The sequence below is a fragment of the Psammomys obesus genome, unplaced genomic scaffold (assembly GCF_907164565.1).
Source record: "Psammomys obesus unplaced genomic scaffold, mPsaObe1.curated_primary_1811, whole genome shotgun sequence".
NCBI lineage: Eukaryota > Metazoa > Chordata > Mammalia > Rodentia > Muridae > Psammomys > Psammomys obesus.
In genome coordinates, this window is record NW_026586816.1 from 4,515,354 (window position 1) to 4,532,185 (window position 16,832).

General features: G+C 44.2%; 1 protein-coding gene across 1 annotated transcript in view; it reads right to left on the reverse strand.

Annotated features, from left to right (window-relative positions):
- The window catches only part of Rin2 (Ras and Rab interactor 2), a 118,832-nt gene extending 102,141 nt beyond the window's left edge, over positions 1 to 16,691 (reverse strand). Inside the window, exons 1-2 of the mRNA XM_055602611.1 lie at positions 16,465 to 16,691; positions 7,418 to 7,541 (exon numbers count right to left, since the gene is read on the reverse strand). Of these exons, the coding sequence (XP_055458586.1) occupies positions 7,418 to 7,541; positions 16,465 to 16,691 (351 nt within the window). The remainder of the gene's footprint in view (positions 1 to 7,417; positions 7,542 to 16,464) is intronic.
- Positions 16,692 to 16,832: the final 141 nt, after the last annotated feature.

The following is a 16,832-nucleotide window of genomic DNA, read 5'->3' on the forward strand; positions in this document are numbered from 1 at the left end:
GATATTTGTTTCTTATTCTGTGAAAACATCACTGGAATTTTGATGGGGACTGTATTGAATCTAGATGTTAATCTGGTAGTATAGCCACTTTTATAGCATTAATTCAGTCATTTCAGGAGCATAGAAGGTTTTCTATCATCCAGTATCTTCTGCAATGTCCTTTTTTCAGTGTCTTAAAGGGTTCATTGTAGATGTCTTTCACCTCCTTTGATAGGTTTGTTCCTGGTTATTTATTTTCTTTAGCCATTGTCAATGGTCTGTTTTTTCTAATTTCTTCCTCAACAAGCTCATTCCTTTTCCTTCTTTCTTTTTTTTTTAATTTTTATTTTTTTTAACATTAGTTACAGTTTGTTAACTTTGTATCCTTGCTGTATCCCACTCCCTCTTTCCCTCCCAATCCCACTCTCCCACCCTCATCTCCGCCCCGCCCCTTTCCAAGACCACTGATAAGGGAGAACCTCCTCCCCTTACATCTGATACTGGTTTATCAGGTGTCTTCAGGACTGGATGCAAAGTCCTCCTCTGTGGCCTAGCAAGGCTGCTCCTGGGGGGGGGGGGCAAAGAGCCTGCCATCCAGTTCATGTCAGAAACAGTTCTTGTTCCCCTTATTAGGGTACCCACTTGGATACTGAGCTACCAAGGGCTACATCTGAGCAGGGGCTCTAGGGTGCATCCATACATGGTCCTCAACAAGCTCATTCTTGGTATAAATGCTACTGACTTTTACACATTGCTTTGTCACGTGCAACATGACTGGAAGTGTTTATCATGTCTGAAAGTTTTCTGATAGTCCTTAGGAGCTGTTCTGTATATAATCATGCCACATGCAAAGAGGGGTAGTTGACTTCATTCCTAGTTTATCCCTTTTATCTTTCTCTTGTCTAATTGCTCTAGGTAAGAATCCAGTCCTGTGCTGAATAAGAGCAAAGAGGCCACTCTTGTCTTGTTCCAGATTTTAGAGGAAATGTTCTCAGGTTTTCTCCAAATAGCATAGTAGCTTTGTTTTATGTTGCCTTTATTCAGATAATGTGCTTCATCTATTTCAAATTTCTTCAGAATTTTTATCATATGACATTTTGAACTTTCTCAAACGTCTTTTCTGCACCTATCTAAATGACTATGTAATTTCTGTCCTTAAGTATTTTTATACATTTATGTAAACTTATTAATTTACATGTATTGAAATGATCGTTCATCCTTGGGGTGAAATCAGTTTAGTCATGACGTATGACTTTCTTGGTGTGCTCTTTAACTTGACTTCTTAGCATTTCATTGAGCATTTTCACGTCTCGGTTTATCAGAAGTTGTGATTCTCTCCCACGTTCACCATTGGTCTGTAATTGTCTTGTGTTACGCTTTTATCTGACTTTTGTATCGAGTAACACTAGCTTCATAGAGTGAGATAGTGTCACTCTCTATGTTGTGGGACAGTTGGAGACGTGTTGCCGCTAGACTAGACCGCTAAGGAAGTTGGTGGACCACACACCTCGACCTACTCAGCAAGGAACGGTGTGCTCTTCTCTGTGGGGAGTCTTTTAATTGCTACTTCAATCTCATTGCTTACTATGGCTCTATTTAAACTGTTTATATCTCCTGGCTTTAATTTTGTAGGTAAAATGCATTTAAAAATGTATGTATTTCTTTTAAGTTTTTTTTTTTTTTTTTGCTTTTGAGAATATAAGTCTTTTGAAGTATTCCCTAATGATCCTCTGGGTTTCATTATAATCTGTTATAAAAATTCCTTTTTTATTTCTAATTGAATAGCCTGTATCTTCCTTTTCTTTTGGTTAGTTTGGCCACGGGTTCACAAATTTTACTTGTTTTTCCAGATAACCAATCTTCGAGCAATTCTCTCCATTGTTCTTTCAGTTTCTAGCTCACTTACTTCTGCTTTCATCTTTATCATTTCTTTTCCAATGGAATGCATTTGGGTTTTAGTTTTTGTTTTCTGAGAACCCTGAAGTGGATAATAAGTTACTTATCACAACCTGACGCCTTCATGTGAGCACTTACAGCTGTAAACCTTCCTCTCAGTACTGCGTTGGCTGCACCCCAGAGGTTGGTACATTGTACTCTCTTTTCTAAGTTCTAGGAACTCTTCCTTTTCCTCCGAGAATGTGTACTCTCTATCTGTTGGGTGGGATGTTCTCTGTAGATATCTGTTAAATCCAGTTGGTCTGTGGTATAATTTAACTCTGGAGTTTCTTGGATGATTTTTGGCTGTAGAAGCCCCACAAAGATATGAGAGTTGGGTATTAAAGTCTCTCACTGATTGTATCACAGTCTCTTACACCTTGTAGCATCTTCTTTGTGAAAAAGGGAGGCCCATGACTCAGTGTATATTTACGATAGACAAATCTTCTTGATGAATTGTTTCCTTTATTAGGAGGTAGCTGCTCTGTCTCTTCTGACTGGTTTTGATTTGAAGTCTCCATAAGATACAGAATCACTACACTATTATCTGCACTTCCCACACACTGGTTGGTTTCCAACCTGTGACTCCCAGTTTAGGAATGTGTTTGCATATGAGATTCTTGGACATAACAGATAGTTAGATCTTGTTTATAATCCAGTCGGTTAGTCTGAGGTTTTTCTTGTCTTTCCCACTTTATAACTACTACTAGTTGAAACCATAGATATAGACCCAAAGACATGGAAGGCAGACTACACCCCCACTTTTATAAGGCTTCTAAAGTGACAACAGATAGAGTTGGGGTGTTAAGAGGCAAAGCACTGAAACGGCAGCATTCCTTAACTTCAGTTATAAAAGGGTACAGGAGACAGACCATTGGCGCGTACCCACAACTCTCTACTCTTCCAACACACAAAACCACAGATCTTGAAGCTGCAATGTCAAAAAGCACTCAGGACTGACAGCATTCCATGCATGTCAAATTAAGGGGGTAGGGTGGGGCTTGTTGCTGAGTGACAGCCACTACTCCCTCCCCCATCAATAAGAAGATAAAAGAACAACGAGGGTAAGGAGGGGGACAAGGGGGACCAGACCTGTCACCAACTGCGCTCTGATGTCTGCAACCTAATCCCGCCTGTGCAGACAGTGTGATGGCTAAGAGGGAATGTGTGCGGCTTTTCTGTTCTGGGACCAGCTCAGCACCTCCTCTTCTCAATCCCATTAGATTTCCGTGGAGTTATAAACCACACAAACAGCTTCCCTTCCAGCATCTTTTTGTAACATTGTTACTCCCCGCAGTAAAATGTCCACATTTGCTGTGGTGCTGCAGATTTCAAGGACCAGCTTCTCCTTCACAACCTGTGCCCCCATGTCACCTCCCTTTGCAAGGGGGCTTAGGAGCTCCTCCTCCAGTCAAGGGCTAGATCTTTCTTTTTTACCTCTTGAATCTGGTCTATCTGCTTTGTCCAGTAGGATGTGGGAAAGTCACACTGTTGTTTTCAGGCTCTCAAAGAGCCCAACATGCTCCGTTTCTTTTTTCTTTTTCTTTTTTACAATCTATCCACTTTATAGTCTGATTGTTGCCCCTTCCCTCATTTCCTCCTGGTCCCACCCTCCCAACCTGCCCCCATCCCCTCTCTCTCTCTCCACTGAAAGGGGAGTCCTCCTCCCCTACTATTTGACCCTAGCCTATCGAATCTCATCAGGACTGCCTGGATCCCCTTCCTCTGTGGCCCAGCAAGGTCACAGAGGGAAGTGATCAACGAGTTCACTCAGAGGCAGCCCCTGCTCCCCTTACTATGGGAATTCCCATGGAGACTGAGCTGCCAATGGGCTACATCTGAGCAGGGGGTCTAGGTCCTCTCCATTTCTTAAAGCCATATTCCACACCAACAAGCTCAGACTAGAGGATGAAGACGCACGGAACAGAGTTAGCCATCCCTCAGGTGCCATCTTCCATTAGACAAAGGGCAGAGGACCACAGTGGAAAAATGCAGCAAACTAGCCGGGTACACCAGCTGGGCCTGGCCCAAATCATCACTCCCATCGAATCATGAGTTAAATCAGTGACTAAGCTACAAAATGGACATCCCTACATCATGTTTCAGATGGCCAACCAGTAAAACCAATACAAATATTTGCAAATCTGAAGGAAAAGAAAAAAAAGAAAAACCAAAACCAAGACACTTCTGACCCTAAGCTACTGATACTAAGCGTTTCCAGAAGTGATAGTCAACCCTTCCTAAGGTGGGAGTAAGGGGTTTTTAAGTTTTATTTGTATTTTCTGGCATGTGTGTCCATGTACCACGTTCATACAGTGCCCATAAAGGCCAGATCCCTGGGAGTGGAGTTAGAGACGGTTGCTGGTTGCCAAGTGGGTGCTGGGAATGAACTTGGGTCCTCTGGAAGAGCAGCCAGTGCTCTTAAGCGCTAAGCCATCTCTCCAGGATTTGCAGCAGCTTGATAAGCAGCCAAGTTAACTACTAATAGTCCAGCTGATGCAAAACGCAATTAAAAAGTTAGTTATCTAACATTTTTGACAATTTTTTCCATATTTTGTAATATAAATAACATCTATATTTTGATTTTGCTGCCACCTCCATTACTTCTGGGTTCCTATGGATTCTAAGTATAGAGATAAGTACTAGATATTCTGGACTACGTAAAGGTATGTTTTTTTTTTTTCTTGGTTCCCAAATAGTTGTAGTGATGAGCACACACATTCACACACATGCTGAAACACAGTACCACAACTCCTATGAGCAAAGCCAAGACTTTTATTATTTGCACAACTTCCAGCTCTGCTTTGATGCTACAACAGAATGCCTGTGACTAAGCAGAATATAGTATTGGCTTCTGCTGAGGACCTGTGGTCCCACAGCCTGGGCGGTGGCCTCACTTTGAAGAAAAAGTGGCAGGGTGCCAGCAGTCACCTTTGCTTTCTGACTGGTCACACATGTGACCGGCTGCCTTCACACCCCTGTTGCCATGGTGAACTGTATCTTCAGCCATAAACCCACATAAACCTGTCCTTTCTTAAGTCACTTCATCGGGCTTCTCATCATAGTAACAGAAAAAGCAGCTAATACATTAACTGCAGCACGCCCCAGTGTCTTTCCAGTGGCAGACAGTTGCTCTTCCCCATTAAAAATGTCTGTCACTATTTTCACGCTCTAATGAAACACAGGATGCCTTGTGTAAGTTCCTGTTTTTGTTTACTTTACAGCTACATTTTATTGAAGACATTTATTTGTACAAGTCCAAATCAAAGACGTTTTATTGGACAGGAAAGACCACATAAGCAAGAAACAAAGTTTCACTTTATTAAAGTTAATTAAGACGAGGAGGTGGGAACTTACTACCTCAAAGCAGACAAAACCAGCTGGTCATTAGATGTGACCTAAGCTTTGTTTGATTGGTGGATCGTCCGCCTGTTTCTTGTATTTCCAATGGGAGAAACCAAATACAGCCACTTTATAATCATAACTATTTGCTTTGCTTTGCTTCTGTGACTATGAAAGCACCAGGTACCCAGGGCCTCTTCCTGGCCACTGCCAATGGAGCCCCAGCACTTCTGTGAAACCATGTGATTCAGTTGCCTGATGTTCCAGATGTTATTGTGGTGGTCAGCAAGAAGGCTCAACAGGCAAAAGCACTTGTCACCAAGCTTGAGAACCTGAGTTCCTGGAACCCACATAGTGGAAAAAGAAAACTGCATCCCATAGGTGTTCTGACCTACACACACATGCACACTAAATGTAAAATTAGAAATATTTTTTTGTGGCTGTTTACTTTTTTGTTTGTTTTGTTTGGGGACTGTTATTAGGGATTGAGTCCAGAGTCTTGCACATGCTAGGCAAGCTCTCTGCCACTGAGCTACACCCACAGACAGCTAGCCTTGAATTCATCATCTATCTGCCTTGGTCTTCTAAATGCTGGGACTATAGGCATTCACTACCATGCCTGGCCTCAGTTTACTTTTAACAGCCTCAAAAGACAGACAAGCTTTAAACGCCATGAGAAGAGTTTGGTACTGGCAGATAGATGTCTTCACTTCCTCACCCCACTGTCATCTCTGCAATGAGAATCCACATTAATTCCCTTGGTGGATTTCACACGCACTCTGCCCTTCTGTACTAGGTCAAGACCTATGCTAGAAGAAAAGAGCTGAGACGTCTGAGACAAACCCATCCTTGACTTTCATGAGGCCAAACATGGGGTAAAAACATTGATCAACGTGTCATATGACAATTCTTCTGCACAATAGACAAAAGGCATATGGCATTAACATGAGCAGACACCAGAAGGTCTTGGATATGCTTAAGCCAGAGCAGAGGACATCTAACTTGGATCCACAGTAAGGAGTCACAATCAGGAAAATAGGAAACTTTAGGTCAACACAAGCAACTCACTAGTTAGCCGTGTGGCCTTGGGTACATCACTTAATTTCATGTGCTCTTGGTTTTCTTCATTGTAAATGAACTTCATGATAAATACCTTAAATGCTGTCATTGTGAGTTGAAAGGAAATGGCCATGTTTACTTTGGTCACCATCTGCCACAAGGGCAGGGCTTTGCAAGAATGGTTCATCAAGAAGAGCTTGTCTCCATCTGACTAGGCTCCGTGGAGGCCACCTGAAGGCTGGGCCAGCCTTATAGAGCTTCACTCACAGGTTGGTGGGCTGCAACTGGAACCAGGACCTGTTTTCCCTACAACATGGTGTCTCTCTCTCAAGACCACAGGTCCCAAGACAATCAGTAATCCAGGCAAAAGCCACATCCCTTTTGCTTTAGTTGCTTGTGATGTGTGTCAATTCAGTCACTAAGCCCTGCAAAGATTCAAGCAGAAGGAAAGTAGACCTCCCAATTGATGTAGGAGTAGCAAGATTCTGGAAGAGCAATAATGCCACTGTAACCATTTGTTGGACTGTGTCACAGTGATAAGAACTGATATTCTTCCATGCTTATTTCCTGAAAGGTAGAGATATACAAGTCTATCAAAAAAAAGAAAAAGAAAAGAAAGAAAGACAGAAAGAAAGAAAGAAAGAAAGAAAGAAAGAAAGAAAGAAAGAAAGAAAGAAAGAAAGAGGAAAGATCAGGCCGTGGACTAACTCTGTGCTCTTATGTTCTGGATGGTACCATCAGTGCCAATAGCAATGCCTGCCCCATTCAGCTCTTGTGACAACTAAACCAATTAACCTACTAAGGCTGTGCCTGACATGTGGTCAATTCCCTCTACAATGTACATAATTCTACTTTATATTCTTGGGGTTCCTAAAATATCCTGACTCTTGGGAGGCTCTGCTTCTGCTACATCATGAAAGGAATCCCGCTGCAAACACTTTCCACAGCAACCTTCCAAAGCTGGCACAGAATATACTCCAACTGAGGATGCAACACTTCGCCAGGCTTCCCGGCTTGTTACTGTTCCTTGCTGTTAGGACTGGAAATGGACTAAATCCCTAGGCTGCTGTGCACTTGGTTTCATCATCTCATTTTTACATACCTTGTCAGGCCAGCATCTCTCTCCTCTCAGGTCAGGGCTGGCCACCTTCAGTTTAGGCCTGTCTGCTGCAGAGTTCTGAAGGCTCAGAAATTTGATCTTTCCCAGTGGAAGTTCAGGTCTCCATCTGCAACATCCAGAATTTACTGTTTAGGATCTGTATACAGTTAAAAGCACCACGAGCAACCACACAGGTGGTTGGTTCCCTGCCTGCCGTAGGAGGACACTGATAGACAGGAACACAGGCATGGCTTTCTTGCCCATGCTGACCCCAGGCCTACCTCTGGACCAGAAAATGGGGACAGGGTCTCCTGAACCAACAATGCCCTCCAAATTCCCAGCTGCTGCTCAGAATTTAAAGACTCCAAATAGTATTCCTAAGACAGAGGATAGATTGACAGCCATCCTGTTGTCACTATCAATTATGTGACAAGCTTTCTTCCTTACTCTTTGCAGTACATGAGCTCCAAGGGGGGGCTTTGATCTTCCACTGTGGGCTTCCAGGGTAGAATCCCATGCAGCAACATACTTCATTGACAACTGTTCCTGTCAGTACCCTACCATTTCAAAAATGTCTTAGTACACAAATACAAGCATCACATTCATGAAGGAAAGCAAAACATAAAGATTATTCACTGTCGTCACTAATACCTATATCCTGGCACGAGTGGAAAGTTTAAATTAGATTCTTTCCCAATTGTTGCGAATATTCCAAAATTAAATAACACACACCAAAATCTTACTTTTCTAAATAAATAAATAATGCTAAGTGCATGTCCATTCCCTGTGCATTACATTATTAGGATGACTTACTAAGGTTGTTTCTTTCCTTTTCCTTCACATTTTCACACTATTTCTCTAACAGGCTACAGACCTCCTGTTCACTCCATGTAACTATCACACACATCCACCCTTCGCACCTGGCCTGGAATATCCTCCATGGCCTTCACCAGTCACTTAAGAAGATTCAACTTTTAAGCCTGCCACATCCAGAGTCCATCAGCACAGCGCCGACACGGGGACACGGGGACACGGGTGCAGGCCTGCCTTCAAAGCTCCTCACGCATTCCTGCACACAGTGGAGGCCAGGACTCCAAACCCACTTGACTTTCGCCCACAGCACTACATACAGGTATTTTCCCTCATGATCTGTTCTGACACCCACACGCGCAAGACAGGGACAATTTATGAAATACCACGTCACGCCCTTCTTCCCCGCTCCCCCTTCACTTTATTGAAAACCATGCTGGATGCACACCTCCGCCCACTGGCCGGCCGCCATGATCAGAGGAGGGGCAGGCACGACCCGCACCTAGTAACAGAGCTGCAACCCAGCACATAATTGTGTGTGATATGCACGTGTGTATGCAGGCGGGCTTATCTCTGCACGCACTTGTGGAGGCCTAAGGCTGACCTTGGGTATCCTTCTTACCAATCGCTACACCTTACTTTTTAAAAGCAGATCTTTTCACTGGTTCAGACAGACTGGCTGGTCGGTCGCTGAGCCACGGGCCCTGCCTGTCTCCTCCCTCCAGCACTGGGCACAAGCGTATACCACTACGCTGGGCCATCTTCTCAGCCTCCGGAACATACCTTAATACATTGTTAAAGATTACCCTTGAAATAAAAACTTACTTCAAGGGCTAGAGAGAGACTGGGCAAGAGCATCTGCAGAGGACCTGAGTTCAGATCCCAGCACGTCATAACTGCCAGTAACTCCAGCTCCAGCACATTCAACACCCTCTTCTGGTCTCCTCAGGCACTACTCACATACACACATGCATACACACACACACACACACACACACACACACACACACACACACACACTTAATAAAAATACATTTTTAAATCTAAAAACAGCAAACAAAGGTATGCATATGGTGCACACCTGTAATGCCAGCATTTGGGGAGGTAGAGGCACATGATCTCTTTGAGTTCGAGGCCAGCCCACTCTTCAAAGAGAGTCCAGGATAGAGAAGACTACACAGAGACAGCTTATCTTGAAGAACCAAAAAACAAGCAAGCAAACAAACAACAGCTGAGTGGTGGTGGCACACACCTCTACCCCAGCACTTGGGAGGCAGAAGCTGGCAGATCTCTGTGAGTCTGAGGCCAGCCTGGTCTACAGAGCAAGTTCCAGGTTAGCTAAAGCTACAGGGAGAAACCCTGTCTTGAAGAACCAAGAGAAACAGCCAAACAGAACAGCAAACAAACCAAATTACTTCATATATTCCAAAAGGTTGGTATGGGAATCTGAAAATAAGCTCTCGCTGTGGCTGCCCATTCGAACATCTTTATTATATATCAAACAACCAAAGCTGAACTCATGTTTACTTCCCATCCTGCCTGGGCTTGTTAAGTGTTTTCCACTAACTGTATTTCACACCTATATTTTCATGAAGCTTCTCCATATGAAAGATCCTTAGATGGCTCTGCTGTAGTTTCCCACCTGGACGACATCTCACTGTGTGTGCCCAGGCCCTTGCCTTATGTCAGCTCTTGTCTGAGCACAACAGTATGGAGCGTGAGGCAGGGCTTCATATCAGGACTGTCTGACTGGGTTTTAGACTTCTGGCACACACTTGCCATGTGGATTTAACAAAACGGCGTTCTAGGCGAGTGATAAAAGGTGCACGTGGTGCTCAGAGGAGGAGGCTGGTTGTCGCTGGCATGTCTAACAGTTCGCTGCAGTCTGGCATGGAGCCCTTCCCACACACCCTGCAGTGTAGGCTCCCAACATCTTTACCACATGGGCACAGCAGAGAACTAAACACTGCTCGACATGACCCGATTTACATGAATACTACTGTAGGGCCGCCCAGAGCTTCTCAAACAGTCTCTGGAGGACCAAGGCACGGAGTAAGGAAAATTATCCATCAGGTAAAATGTAACTGGATTGCTTCCAAAAGTACCTAACATTGAGAAATACAATGATTTAGGCAGCCAGAACTAAAGCATCTAACATAGAAGCACCACACAGAACTTACATGGAAGACAAATGACATGACAGAAAATTTTATACAGAAATGCTAAGCACTGGTCACTTCAAATAGGCCTCTGTAGAAGAAAAACAGATCCTTACACAGAGATGAGAAACAGGCTGCCCATAGCTCCTTCGAGGCAGAGGTAAGCAGCTGGAGTAGCTTGGGACAGTGTCCCAGCATTTATTTCCTCAGCAAAGGCAAGCTGCTGAAATTTGTTAATGAATTTGAACAAAGCTATGTTCCCAAAAGGAACAAAAACTTCTTCCCAACTTACTCGGGTTTCTCCACACACTTGAAATTCTCTAACAAACTATTGACCTTCAGGATTTTAAGTTATTTTAACTTTTAATTTCATTTCCATATGGAGGAAAGCCAAATTTGTGGGATTAGAAAGGATTTTCCTAATCACAACAACTTGATCAATAAATAAATGTTAAGTATCTATGAGCTACTTCGTAATGTGGGGAATTCTGAGTTATGATTCTCATTAAAAAAAAATACTCCACTTACTTATAAAGACTCTTACAAATAAAATCTTTCAAGGTAGCCAGGCCTGGTGGCACAGGCCTGTATTCCCTGCCACTTAGGATGCTAAAGCAAGAAGATCTTGAGTTCAAGTCTAGCCAGGGCTACAAAACCAATGTAAAACCAGCCTGGGCAAGCTAGTGATACCCTGTCAAACAGGAAGTAACAGGAGAGCTGGGAATGGAGCTCAGGGACAGCACTTGCCTAGCACATGAGATGCCTTGGTTTCAATTCCCAGGACTGAAATAACATCCTCAAGGCAAAAGTAAGAGGCTGAGATACCCACTAAGGTTTCATTTCTCAGTGTAGTTGCCGTTACTCTGGAAACCGCGGTAGTCGCTAATTTCCCCATGCATTCTGACAAAGTCACCTAAAAGGTTATGGTGTTGTGTTCAATGTCTCTGGGCATGGCTGAACCGGCTGAACCATTTCCTATGTAGACAGCAGGGTCAGAGGTTTGGAAAGGCTGCTCCAGGGAAGGTTTCTAACAGCTCTTTCATCACGTCTCATACACGTAGACTGTGAAGCCATCAGCTGTGTCTTAGGTCTATTACTGGTGTGGTTTGAATGTGCTCCTTAACAGTGTACTGGGCACTTAGCTCCTACAGCAAAAGTGTTTGGAGTGGGGCCTTTGGGTGGTGCTTGTGTCGGAAGTGTTCCATTCATGGCTTAGTGGGCTGGCAGGCACACTGGCTTTGTTACACAGGGGAGCTTTCTTGGTTACAATTGCTCGACTTATCATGGATGCCATCCATCAGGTTACAATGAAACAAAAAGTCTTCCCCCAGCCCCCGCCCCTCTAAACACCAACCAGATGCTGGCCTAGCATCAGACTCCTGGACTTCTCAGCCCCTAGCAGCATGACTTCAAAAAACCTCCATTCCCTATAAATTATCTAGCTAGGATATTCTGTGACAACATCAGAGAATGGATTAAACAACTGTTTTCCCCGACACGTTTCTACAAAAAGTAAAGTTAGGTAGGCTCATTTGTTTGTTTGTTTGTTGTTTGTTTTTTTAAAGCAAGGTTTCACAGTGTAGCTCTTGTTTTCCTGGAACTCACTCTGTAGACCAGGCTAGCCTTAAACTCACAGAGATTGCAACCTGCCTCTGCCTCCTGAGTGCAGGGACTAAAGGTGTGAGCCACTGCACGTGGCTGGTTCAGTGTGTGTGTGTGTGTGTGTGTGTGTGTGTGTGTAACCTAGTTTCTGTTGGTACTAAACACTGACTGTGGCATCTTCAAGTGTGGACCACACCTTTAGTTTAAGAATCTATTCACTTGACAGGCATGGTGGCACATGCCTTTAATGCCAGCACTCCAGAGGCAGGGGCAGGGGGATCTCTGTGAGTTCAAGACTCTACAAAGAGAGTCCAGGACATCCAGAGCTCTGTTACACAAAGAAACCTTGTCTCAAACAAAACAAAACAAGAATCTATTCCCTCATAATTCCATGTATGCAGTTCCTAGAAATTCCATGGCAACCACCATCTGGGATGCAAATCTAGCTTATTTCCCTTTCCCACAGCTTTTCTACAAAATGTAGACTCCCAGCTTTAAAGAGGTTACAGCATTGTTCCATATACTTAACTAAGGAGTGTGGAATAACAGAAAGTAAAACAGGTTCTTGTTGTTGCTTTGTTTTCTGCCACAAGATTTCTGAGCATCAGCAAGGGTTAAAGGATGTTTCAGGACCACCCCTCCCCCCAATCTTTTCATTTTCTGGTTTTGTTTGTTGGGTTTTTCCATAAATTAATTGTATTAGAAAAAAAGGTCTTACCAACTGCCTCGGTGTTTCTTTTGTTTTTATTTTAATTTAACCTTTCTCTTTGTGGTATGTAAATGGGTTTTGCCTGCCCGTATGTCTGTGCACCGTGTGCAGTGACTTTAGAAGCCAGAAGAGGCTCCTTAGAGCCCTCAGAGCTGGAGGGCTGGGAGCCACCTCGGAGTGCTGGGAATCAAACCCAGGTCCTCTAGAGGAGCAGCCAGTGCCTTTAGTTTTCTGTTACTATAACAAACACCCAAGATAACTAGCTGTAGAAACTCAGCCAACTTGGCTCACAGTTCTGGAGGCCTCAGCCCATGATGAGGTGGCCTGTGGCTTTTAGGCCTGAGGTGAAGCAGCTCGTTACGGTGCAAGGACCTGGCAGAGCAAAACCAAGAGCTCACTGTGGAGAAAATAGAGAGGAGGGGACCAGCATCCCTAACCTTTTCAAGGACACACCCCCGGGACCTAAGGACTCCTCAGTAGGCCCCAATTCCTACAGATTCTATTGCTTCCAAACATCACCCTGGGGGTGTGAACCTTAACCCTGGGCCCCTGGGACACTCACAGTCCATACTGCAGCGCCATTTATCTCTGGGCCAAAGGTTAAAGAGGAAAAGTAATACTGAGAGAAAAGCTAAGTGACCACTGCTGGAGTTAGGATCCTCTGCACCTGGGCTGTGCTATATGGCAGCCAGAAGTCCTAGGTGGCTTTTGGTCACTTGAACTTTCACATGTCCAAATAGAACAGTAAGCAGAGGTTATACATATTTGAAGTCTTAGTTAAAAAAACAAACCAAACCACGAACTACCTCAATAGTAGATGCTCATACTTATCAAGCTGAAATACCTTGAAATTCTTTTGTATTAAATACCTTATCAACACTAACTGTGTTTCAGTTTTTAACAAGTGCTTTAACAAAGTGTGTATCCGAATACGTCTTTCACACTGCGTTTCTACTGGACTGTGCCACCGCTGTTCTGTAATCATCCTCAAAGCTTTTCTAGACCTCAGTCCCTTTTTCCTGGGCTGGGGTACTGCTATGTTCCCACCACAAGCCCATACACGCACACACACAGAAACACCCTCACGTTACTTCCTGAATACACATACACCTTACACACCCCCACACAGTGGTGTTTTCTGAACACTATGTTCTATTTATACGGCACACACAGAAAGGAGTGCTGTCCAGCCCACACCACCTTGCCCTCTGCTGCCACCTCCTGTTACCATCCACTTGTCCTTTCAGATCTGTTTTCAAAGCGCTGAACAGGAACTATATTGAACCCTTTTGTCCCTCAATCCAACCGCACCCTAGGAAATCGGCAGTTTTGTGTCTTTGTTGCACGGAAGGACGAGTCCTGGACAATCCTGTGAGCTGGCTGGCAGCAAAGCCCAGATGTCCTTTGTAAAACTAGTCACCTTGGGCCCCTCCTTCGTCTCCTCTAGGCCCTGCCAGTGTTTCCGGCTGCTCTCCCTTCCTACTCACATCCAGCTGACTTTCTCCTGTGAGCCTTCTCTGCCCTGTGTGCTCAGGTCCCGGCCTACATGTCGCTCCCGGCGGGCATCACTCGAAATGCTTCATTACCGCTGTAAGATCTGTCTTACCCCCTCACTCCTCTGACGGCCACGATGGCGTCAACTTGTGTTTAAATCTCAGGGAGCCACACTCTAAGGCCTCTGCCAATATGTCATTAAGCTAAACTATGCTAAAATATGCTACTTGCTTGAATGCTCTCCCTATCTTTTCTTTATTTTGTTTTTTGAGACACATTCCCTCAGCATAGCTCTGGCTGATTTGAACTTCCCATGCAGCCCAAAATAACATCACACTCATGTGCCACCCTGCTTGGATCTCTCCACATTTTCAAATTTTTGTTTTTTGTTTTGCTTTGTTTTGTTTTTCGAGACAAGGTTTCTCGGTGTAGCCCTGGCTGGCTGTCCTGAACTCACTTTGTAGACCAGGCTGGCTTTGAATTCATAGAATCTACAAGCCCCTACAGGAGTGCTGGGATCAAAAGCATGCACCACCACACCTGGCCAAATATTTATTTACTTGTTTGTTTGTTTACTTTGTTATTGTTTTCTTAATGTTTGTTGCTGGTGGATTGTGTGCACACACAAAAGCAGGCATGGATGTGGAGGTCTGGAGGACTAGTCTCCTTCCACCCAGTAGGCCCACGGCTTTGTAGCAAGCGACACTACCCACTGAGCCATTTTTCTGGCCCTCTCCCTACACTTTAAAAGTAGACTTCTGCTGTTAAACTTGGGATTGGGTGAGGTGCCCACAGGTAGGACATGAAAATAAAGCCACAGCACGCACGCATGTTTTAAAGACCATTCCAATATGCTTCTCCTCCAAAGACCTTGCTGTTTTCCCTTCCAGCTCAGACTGTCAACTTGACCTTGTCAACTCCTCTGGCCATATCTCTAGAAGAAAGTGAACAGAAAGGAAAGAAGGAAATGCACATTTCTTTTTCAGTGTTACAGCAGGAACAGAGATAGCAGTTCAGAATAATTCTGAAAAAGAACATTACTGGCAATTTTAGAAGACTCTATCCCTATGTATCTATTGTCTGAAATGGATACAACATAACAGAATAAAGAAACACAGCTGTACTGGTAACCCATCCTAAAGAATCTAAGTCCTTGTGCATCAGGTGTATTTGAAATGTACAAACAGATCCCTAGCTTGTATAGACCTGAAGGCTACAAATGTCATCACATAACTTCTGAGGTCGCTAAAGAGATTCTCCCTTTTTTCTGTTGCTATGACACATATATTCCTACCAGTTTTTAAAGACATGGTATCACTGGGTAGCCATGGCTGCCCTGGAGCTCACTGTGTAGACCAGGCTGGCCTGGAACTCACAGAGATCCACCCGCATCTGTCTCCTGAGTGGTGGGATTAAAGATGTCCACCATCATACCTACTTCCACCAACATTTTAAAAAAGATTTATGTGTTTTTATTTTATATGATGAGTGTTTTGTCTGCATGTTGTATGTTTGTGTACCATGAGTAGGCAGTGCCCAAAGAGGCCAGGAGAGGCTGTCAGATCCTCTGGATTTGGAGTTACAGGTGGTTGTAAGCTCCCATGTGAGTGCTAAAAATCAAACCCAGGTCCTCTGCAAGGGCAATAAGTAATCACCTCTGAGCCATCTCTTCAGCCCTCCACCAATATATTTTTAATGCACCTGATTTACAATTTCTTTTGTTCTATTACTATAAAAATTTCATGACACTCTTCCCATGTTGGAGCATGACATTTGGGCTAACTTAATTAAATCTGTGTTCCCAGGACATGGCCATTTAATTTTTTATTTTATTTTATTTTGGGGTTTTTCAAGACAGGGTTTCTCTATGTAGCCTTGGCTGTCCTGGACTCAATTTGTAGACCTGCCTGGCCTTGAACTCAGAGAGATCCTCCTGCCTCTGCCTCCGAGTGCTGGGATTAAGGCACGCACCACTATGTCCGGCAAGAGTAAGCACTCTTTTTTTCTTTTTCCGATAATTTCTTTTATTTTTTTATGTGCATTGGTGTTTTGTTTTGCCTGCATGAGATTTTATGAGAAAATTTTACAATTTTCTCTCTTGTTTCACTTTCAGTTGTAACAGTAACTTAAAAAACAAAACACCCCATGGAGAGCTGGTGTGCAGTGGCTACAAAAGCAGCCTCTTTCCCTAAGGGACCTTCGAGACACTTTCCTGGCTGCTATCCCTGTCTCTAATCTCAGTGCTGTCTCGTCTAGGCTCGGACAGGCATGCACACCTTTGGGAAGCCCCGAGGCAGTGGCCAGAGTTCACATGCACCAGGTGGTCACGTCCAAACTGCATAATAAGGAGCATATCACTCCCACACTGCCTGGGACCAAGGGCCGTTTCCCTGGCCGTCAGATGATCCACACCTGAAGGAAGCTGGGCTTTGGTCAGCTCAATGCGGGTGGACCTGAAGATGCCGCGGCCGAGAACTGGCTGGTTCCCGACAGCTACAGACATAAAGATGCTCTTAGCTGGGCTGCCCTGGGCAAGTGGCGGGCCCTGAATCCTACCACGTTCTCCTCTGTCCTGCCATCTCACGTTCAGGAATAAACCTCACATCCACGGAAAAAAGATCCGTTTCATACCGCAGTGCAATGT